General features: G+C 45.0%; 1 protein-coding gene across 1 annotated transcript; it reads right to left on the bottom strand.

Moving 5' to 3' along the window:
* Nucleotides 1-638: 638 nt before the first annotated feature.
* commd9 (COMM domain containing 9) lies at nucleotides 639-7613 on the bottom strand. Its single transcript, XM_044192254.1, has 6 exons — nucleotides 7467-7613; nucleotides 3809-3925; nucleotides 3239-3378; nucleotides 2745-2779; nucleotides 2532-2635; nucleotides 639-1987 (listed from the first exon to the last, which is right to left on the bottom strand). The coding sequence occupies exons 1-6, from the start codon at nucleotides 7518-7520 to the stop codon at nucleotides 1850-1852; spliced, it is 588 nt and encodes a 195-aa protein (XP_044048189.1). The 5' UTR covers nucleotides 7521-7613; the 3' UTR covers nucleotides 639-1849.
* Between the last annotated feature and the right edge of the window lie 1289 nt (nucleotides 7614-8902).

Genomic DNA, 8902 nt, shown 5'->3' with positions numbered 1-8902 from the left:
GTCTGACTGCATGTGAACACATACAGGCTGAAAATAAACCTGACTCAGTTTGTAGCCCACAGCGTAACTAAATGACACCATGGCAACATTCATACTTCCTGTTTACATCCCACAAAGCATCATGGGAACTGTAGCCCTAAAATTTAGAGCTGGATTATCCCCCAAAATAGAAGTAAGAAAAATGATAGGAGTTACAAAATCCATTAATATTGAATATCTTTTTGACATTACTGAGACTCAGAATGTCCCTTTAAAATGTTTCCTTTTCTTTTGAAGATTCAGATTTTAAAACACCAGTCAGGTGAACACTGAAACTGTTCACACAGTAAGAGCTTTCTGTAAGCCATCGTTAGCAGCTTTTTCTCGTAGTATAGCCTGCAAAAGGGTCTGAAATGCTCTTGTTGGCTTCATACTGTACCTGATACCGAGCTAACAGACCGAGGCTCAGACTAACAGGACCCAGCATCCTCACCTGGTGATGTAGAAGACCTGGAAATAAGGAAACACTGTTCTGCCATTGTAGAGCTAGTTGGTCCTGCTGTTATAAGTATGATACGGGAAAAACATAAGAAATCCAACATTAAAACTAAAAAGAGTCTAATATCAGCCTCAAGCTTATATACCTGCAGAACAATACAGAGGTTTGGTTTGTGCTTTATTATTTTCGTATTTTCGCAGTCAGACAAATCAAGTGGAGATCGTCCAAAATAACAGTGTCTTTACAAAATTCCCTCTCTTTTTTTTTGTTACTATCCCTCCACTGAAGCTCAGCAAGGACACAGAAAACACATTTTGTACTAAAAAATCTGGGAGATCTCCGCCTGATGTGGCTTCAGCTGGAGTTCACAGGAAAGTGACAAGTAATGAAGTAATAAAGATGGAGACATTTTTATGAATCAGTAGAATCACTTTGTCTACCATGATGATCAGATCTGTCCCAACTTCTCGTCTCTGCTTTGGCGGCAGAAACTTCTTTAATTGTTCATAATATTCATTCATATTAATACAAGTTTGTTGCTCACAAGACAAAAAGCATGAAAATCTCTCGTTTCTGGACCGCTGAACAAAAAGGCCTTTACGGTAATTCCTAGACTTAATTCTAACGATAGCTTTACTTTTAACTTGAATTACAGCTGCAGGACAATGAACACGTGAATCCCCTTTATCCGACAAAACACAGTCGGTGTGTTGTTTAACCTGCAGAGAGAAAACCTCAGAGAAGATATTAACTTTGTTCAAAGAGGCTCAAAGTCTTTTGTAAGAAGGCAGTAAAATTAAAGACTGAGTTACAAAGAGAAGTTTATTCTCATATTAGTGGACGTGGAAAAGGAATAATCCACACATAAACACATACCTGCAGTTTGAGGCTAATATCTATGACACCGTAGTTATTTTTATATTTATGGCTTCATGCTTCGACCCTTAATTATTCTTTTGATTAATATGTATATAATGTACAAAATCTCAGCATAATGACAAATGTCCATCGCTCGTTGACAGATTTTAATTCTTTCTGATGATGTTCTGCAGCCAAGAAAGTAAATAATATGACACAAAGAACTGCAAAGGAATTGTTTTTTTTTGCAGTTTTAACTACAAAACTGTTCGTATTTTTACAGACTGATCGATCAGTTATCAAAATGTGTAAATTTCTGTAAATCTAACTGATTAATTTACTCTTTAGTTCAGGGTTAACGAATCATTCAAACCAGTGACTTTCAGGAGAAAACAACAAATCGCTCAAACATGAAGATGTTTACCGCTGGCACAAAATATCAGCGGGAGGCAGCGTCAGTCCAAACACATTATACCAACAAGCCAATCAGCTGTCTCGGGGGTTGAGTCCCCCTCATTTCCCAGCGACCACAGACAGCTGGTCTCTGATGCGTCCCAGTCCGTCCAGTATGGTGTCCAGAGACTCCCTGCCCAGCTCCACCGTCACCGTGGAAACCGCCTCACCGCCCGCTGCCCGACACGGATCCTCCATCTGAAAACACATCACACAAACCCGAAGAGGATTATGAAGACCTACAGATCATCACTCGGGAAGTCCATCAGACTGTCAGACCTGCAGGTTTTCACGAATCAGAATCGGGGGGAAAAGGGGGACACCGCTGTGTCTTCATCGGCGTCGACGTGGACAAAGACATAAAGCGAACACGTGTTTAGCCAGCCTAGAACAGCTGGACAGATGTACTTTATGTACTTCCGTCTTTCCGATGTATCTGTGTCCTTTTGTCTCTGATGTGATCACAGCGCAGGAGCTGTGGCGCCTCCCACTCCTGGATCCATCATCCAACAGATCTGAAATCGGCCCGTCGCTCCGGAGAACCCACGCACCTTCACTGGATCTGTGCTGTGATTCGGGTGAACGGACCCTTTCGAATGTCACCAGGAAGTTCTGGCTTGTATTTCTTTTAAATTAATTTGCTAGAGCCGGCTACGTCAAGCTCACGTGAATCACGTGACGTCAGCACCGGAGGTCACGTGACCTCGCGCCACATGGAGTTGTGGTTCGGGTCGGTACCCACCTTGAGCTGAACCAGGCAGGTCGGGACGGACATACGACTGACTGAGTCTGAGCCGGTCACCATGTCGACTCTCCAGTCCAACTCCTTCAGCTGGGGGAGAGAGACTACACACACACACACACACACACACACACACACCTTAGAGCCTAACACACACACACAGCAGCAGCACTACATGACGTATATAAAGATAAAACGTGAATCTGGACTCACTCTGATCGCTGAGAGCTTCTGTCCTCCACGTTGGGCTGAAAAACATCAGAGGGAGACACGATGTCATTACAGCCTGTGGTTACATCATATTCAGCCAACCAATAGGAAGGAGAAGAATCTGTACTGCTTTATTTTACACATCACACGTCAGTCAGCGTTTCTTTCCCGCGGTCCTCAGAACCAGTGAAGTGACGGCTGACGACGTAACAAACAGGAGACAATAAGACGCAAACAAAAGCAACGAATCCTGCAGAGCGTCAGGAAGCAGCAACACTACGAAGACCACATCCACCATTCAGTACCTGCAGCCACGCAACGCCGTTTAAAGCAGCAGCTATGAGGCGAAGTGATGGTGATGATGCAGAGAAACGGACGTCTGTTCGCCTAACAGCTATTCTTAATGCTGCTGGAAACAGTTTTGTCCTTGAGCACCGTGTGCGGCTGTGAGCGAGATGCACCCGGGGGGATCGGCGGGAGTTTTTTGGGGAGCTGACCTGTTCTCCAGCAGGATCTTGGTGATCAGGTTCTTCAGACTGGAGTGGAAAGACTCGGGGAAGAGAGCGAGGATCTGCTCCGGAGAGCTGAGGTTGTAGAAGAGGACGTGATGAGACAGAAGGTGGAGAGACTGAACCAGCTGCAGGGAAAACACACAGATATCTGTTTATTCTGTAGTCCAACATCTGTACAGGTGTTTATATCTGGAAAACGTTCGGATCAGGACTGTGTTCGTGGACAGACACGACTCTAATCTACTGTCCATCATCGTCACCAGTGTGGCAGCTGTGTTTCTATCCCTCACTGCGATTTCAGAGCGGCGCATGAAACGCCGTTTCCAGGTGTTATTGTTCATCTGTAATCGAGTATTGCTGAGTTTCTACATTCAGTTCCTGTATCATGTTTCCCATTTTGTCTTCTGGGCAAATCAAAAGGTTTAAATACAGATTTGACAGTCTGAACATCCAGGTAGGTGTGTGTGTGTGTGTGTGTGTGTGTGTGTGTGTGTGTGTGTGTGTGTGTGTGTGTGTGTGTGTGTGTGTGTGTGTGTGTGTGTGTGTGTGTGTTACCTGTGCAGCCTGGGCTGTAGGGATGCTGAGTGTGGCTGCTGTGGTCTCTGCCAGCCGGCGACTCGGACCTCTGTGACTCTGAACACAAACGTCCCTCACAGCGTCTTTAGACGGAGCCTCAGGAGACAACGACAACAACAGCTCAGAGACAACAACAACAGCTCAGAGACAACAACAACAACAGCTCAGAGACAACAACAACAACAACAACAGCTCAGAGACAACAACAGCTCAGAGACAACAGCTCAGAGACGACAACAACAACAACAGCTCAGAGACGACAACAACAACGACAGCTCAGAGACAAGAACAACAGCTCAGAGACAACGACAACAGCTCAGAGACAACGACGACAACAACAGCTCAGAGACAACGACAACAGCTCAGAGACAACAACGACAACAGCTCAGAGACAACAGCTCAGAGACAACAACAACAGCTCAGAGACGACAACAACAACGACAGCTCAGAGACAAGAACAACAGCTCAGAGACAACAGCTCAGAGACAGCGACAACAGCTCAGAGACAACGACAACAGCTCAGAGACAACAACAGCTCAGAGACAACGACAACAGCTCAGCTCAGAGACAACAACAGCTCAGAGACAACGACGACAACAACAGCTCAGAGACAACGACAACAGCTCAAAGACAACGACAACGACAGCTCAGAGACAACAACGACAACAGCTCAGAGACAACGACAACAGCTCAAAGACAACGACAGCTCAGAGACAACGACGACAACAGCTCAGAGACAACAACAACAACAACAGCTCAGAGACAACAACAACGACAACAGCTCAGAGACAACAGCTCAGAGACGACAACAACAACAACAGCTCAGAGACGACAACAACAACAGCTCAGAGACAACGACAACAGCTCAGAGACAACGACAACAGCTCAGAGACAACAACGACAACAGCTCAGAGACAACAACAGCTCAGAGACAACGACGACAACAACAGCTCAGAGACAACGACGACAACAACAGCTCAGAGACAACAACGACAACAGCTCAGAGACAACGACAACAGCTCAAAGACAACGACAACAGCTCAGAGACAACGACAACAGCTCAAAGACAACGACAACAGCTCAGAGACAACAACGACAACAGCTCAGAGACAACAACGACAACAGCTCAGAGACAACAACAGCTCAGAGACAACGACAACAGCTCAGAGACAACGACGACAACAACAGCTCAGAGACAACGACAACAGCTCAGAGACAACAACAGCTCAGAGACAACGACAACAGCTCAGAGACAACGACGACAACAACAGCTCAGAGACAACGACAACAGCTCAGAGACAACAACGACAACAGCTCAGAGACAACGACAACAGCTCAGAGACAACAACAACAGCTCAGAGACGACAACAACAACGACAGCTCAGAGACAAGAACAACAGCTCAGAGACAACGACAACAGCTCAGAGACAACGACGACAACAACAGCTCAGAGACAACGACAACAGCTCAGAGACAACAACGACAACAGCTCAGAGACAACAGCTCAGAGACAACAACAACAGCTCAGAGACGACAACAACAACGACAGCTCAGAGACAAGAACAACAGCTCAGAGACAACAGCTCAGAGACAACGACAACAGCTCAGAGACAACGACAACAGCTCAGAGACAACAACAGCTCAGAGACAACGACAACAGCTCAGAGACAACAACAGCTCAGAGACAACGACGACAACAACAGCTCAGAGACAACGACAACAGCTCAAAGACAACGACAACGACAGCTCAGAGACAACAACGACAACAGCTCAGAGACAACGACAACAGCTCAAAGACAACGACAGCTCAGAGACAACGACGACAACAGCTCAGAGACAACAACAACAACAACAGCTCAGAGACAACAACAACGACAACAGCTCAGAGACAACAGCTCAGAGACGACAACAACAACAACAGCTCAGAGACGACAACAACAACAGCTCAGAGACAACGACAACAGCTCAGAGACAACGACAACAGCTCAGAGACAACAACGACAACAGCTCAGAGACAACAACAGCTCAGAGACAACGACGACAACAACAGCTCAGAGACAACGACGACAACAACAGCTCAGAGACAACAACGACAACAGCTCAGAGACAACGACAACAGCTCAAAGACAACGACAACAGCTCAGAGACAACGACAACAGCTCAAAGACAACGACAACAGCTCAGAGACAACAACGACAACAGCTCAGAGACAACAACGACAACAGCTCAGAGACAACAACAGCTCAGAGACAACGACGACAACAACAGCTCAGAGACAACGACAACAGCTCAGAGACAACAACAGCTCAGAGACAACGACAACAGCTCAGAGACAACGACGACAACAACAGCTCAGAGACAACGACAACAGCTCAGAGACAACAACGACAACAGCTCAGAGACAACGACAACAGCTCAGAGACAACGACAACAGCTCAGAGACAACGACAGCTCAAAGACAACGACAGCTCAAAGACAACGACAGCTCAGAGACAACGACGACAACAACAGCTCAGAGACAACAACAACAACAGCTCAGAGACAACAACAACAGCTCAGAGACAACAACAACAACAGCTCAGAGACAACAACAACAGCTCAGAGACGACAACAACAACAGCTCAGAGACAAAGACAACATGAGCACAGCTGGAGACACTGTGGTCATGTGACCCGCTCTCCTTCAGCTTCTCAAACGTGAAGATTTTCTGTTTTTCTTCTGTTTGATTTCATTGAAAATTGGATTTTTGGACAGTTGGTCTGAGTATTAAGTTAAGTTGTGATGCACATTTGTCATAAGAAAAAGTCAGGTACTTTACTTCAGTATTTCCATTTTATGCAGCTTTCTGCTTCCACTCCGCCTCGTCTCAGAGGGAAACATTGGACTTTACTACGTTTGTCCGACGGCTTCAGTTACTTCACAGATCACAGTGTTTCATCCCCTTCCTGTCCGGTGGAAACCTCGTATCTCCAGGTGTTTGTGACGAGCTGAAGGATGAAGAGTTTCCTTCATGTGCTGAGGAAACTCTCCTCCTCCTGAAGCTGAATAAACTCTTTAACCCCCCCTCGGATCAGCTGGGAAACGCATCGTCGCAGAGCTGAAAGCAGGCTGTTTCTCTGAGCTCAGGGAGACTTTTTAGAGATACGTGGTTCTCACAGGACGGCGACGCTGCAAACACGCGATGACCTTATAGACCATGATGCATTGCTGCAGGTTAAACTACCCAACAGTATATAAAGCAGTTAAAATGAGCTCGACCTGAAACATCTGCAGCAGTAAAATGCAACACACACATGAATGCAGCAGGAATATGAATCCAGAAACATCAGATATAATAAACACTGACAGGAAGCGTTTTACTGCAGAATGAGGACTTTCACTGTCACACTGTAAGAACATTTAGCTGATTATACTTTTACTGCAGTGAGGTTTTAAATGCAGGACTTGTAGTTGCAGTGGAGTATTTTCAGAGTGGTGTCAGTGGCCGCTGCACACTGCTCCCTCACAGTGATGCTAGCAGGCTAACGCTAACCTCATTACATGACCTCAGCTGCGTTTATCAAAGAACAAACAGCCGCCGGCGGCAGCGGCAGACGCGGCTTCGGCTCACAGAGCGTCGCCGTTATTGGACCAGTACCTTCAGAAGAAGCTGTAAGTTGTTGAAGTGTTCGCTGGAGACAGTGGCGGCCATGTTGGCGTGTGACGTCAGGTGACAGTCATGTGACAGTCATGTGACAGACAGGCGGCGCTACTGCTCATGGGAAATGAAGTACGTGAAACAACAACAACTAAAAACACAACAGTTGTAGCTGGAAACAATGACAGGATGCAGTTAAATTAAAAAACGACTGATTTAATGTAATTTAACACTAACAGCATTAACATTAGTCTGTATGACCCTAGGTCACTAAACTGGACATTGATCATTACATCTCACTACTTGAATAATTGTGCAATATTCTGTGTATTACTCCCGTGCAATATTTAGTTTCCCATGTTAGTTTTTCCTATTTATTGATATTGATATTATATACCTCCATTACTGCTGTGCAATATCTTAATAATCTCAATAAGCTGCACTTAACTCAGTAAATGCACCACTACTTATTACTTATATTATTACATTGTATTATTATACTGTATTATCATCATCAACCGGTAAACCCACTTGGTACTTCACACTTATTTTATCTTATACTTATACCCACCTGGTACTTCATTTATTTTCTGACCTGTTTTATAGTGTTTTTATAGTGTATCATATTTTTTGCTAGTACTTTCTCCTGTGTGCACTGACGTAAAGGCGAGCTGCTGTAACAAAGAGTTTCCCTTCGGGGATCAATAAAGTATTTCTGATTCTGATTATAGGCAGTGTGTACAACAAATATGACAAAAGCACTACAACAGAGAAATAGATGTAAAAAGAGCTTTTGAAAAGTATTCATAAATAAATAAAAACAGGCTACTAATTCCCAGCTTTGTCATGTTCACCGCGGCGTGTTAAACCCAACATTTCCACCAACACCTGAAGGCAACATGTACCTGACTAGCATATGATTGGCTTGACCACGGTGTTAATACACTGTGGTAAACGGTTGGTAAGTTGAATCTCAGACCACCATTTCCTTACCTCCATCCATTACCTTGCAGGTAGTAGATAGATAGAGGTAATGGATGGAGGTAAGGAAATGGTGGTCTGAGATTCAACTTGCCAACCGTTTACCACAGTGTATTAACACCGTGGTCAAGCCAATCGTATGCTAATCAGGTACTTAACAGTGATGAAGTAGATGCAGCCAGAAAACAATAGGCCTGATTACTGATTACTGGGCCATCATGGAAACAAAGAAGGTCAGTTTCAGGTGAAACTAGGCAGGGTAAACAGCACTCAGGTAGACTCCTCCCTGAGGGCGGGGCTTAAGTAACACAGAGTAGCTTAAATTTCTGAGTTCTCAGACCATTTTCACAATTGAGAATGACTTCCGGATGGGAGCGAAACGTCTTGATTCTGAAAACAGTGTCCAGACGACTACGACTGAAACCTTTTCTACGATGGAACACTCCTGGACGAAT

This window comes from Siniperca chuatsi, linkage group LG4, assembly GCF_020085105.1.
Source record: "Siniperca chuatsi isolate FFG_IHB_CAS linkage group LG4, ASM2008510v1, whole genome shotgun sequence".
NCBI lineage: Eukaryota > Metazoa > Chordata > Actinopteri > Centrarchiformes > Sinipercidae > Siniperca > Siniperca chuatsi.
Note: the sequence above shows the minus strand (reverse complement) of the source record. Positions and strands in the feature narration are given on the sequence as shown.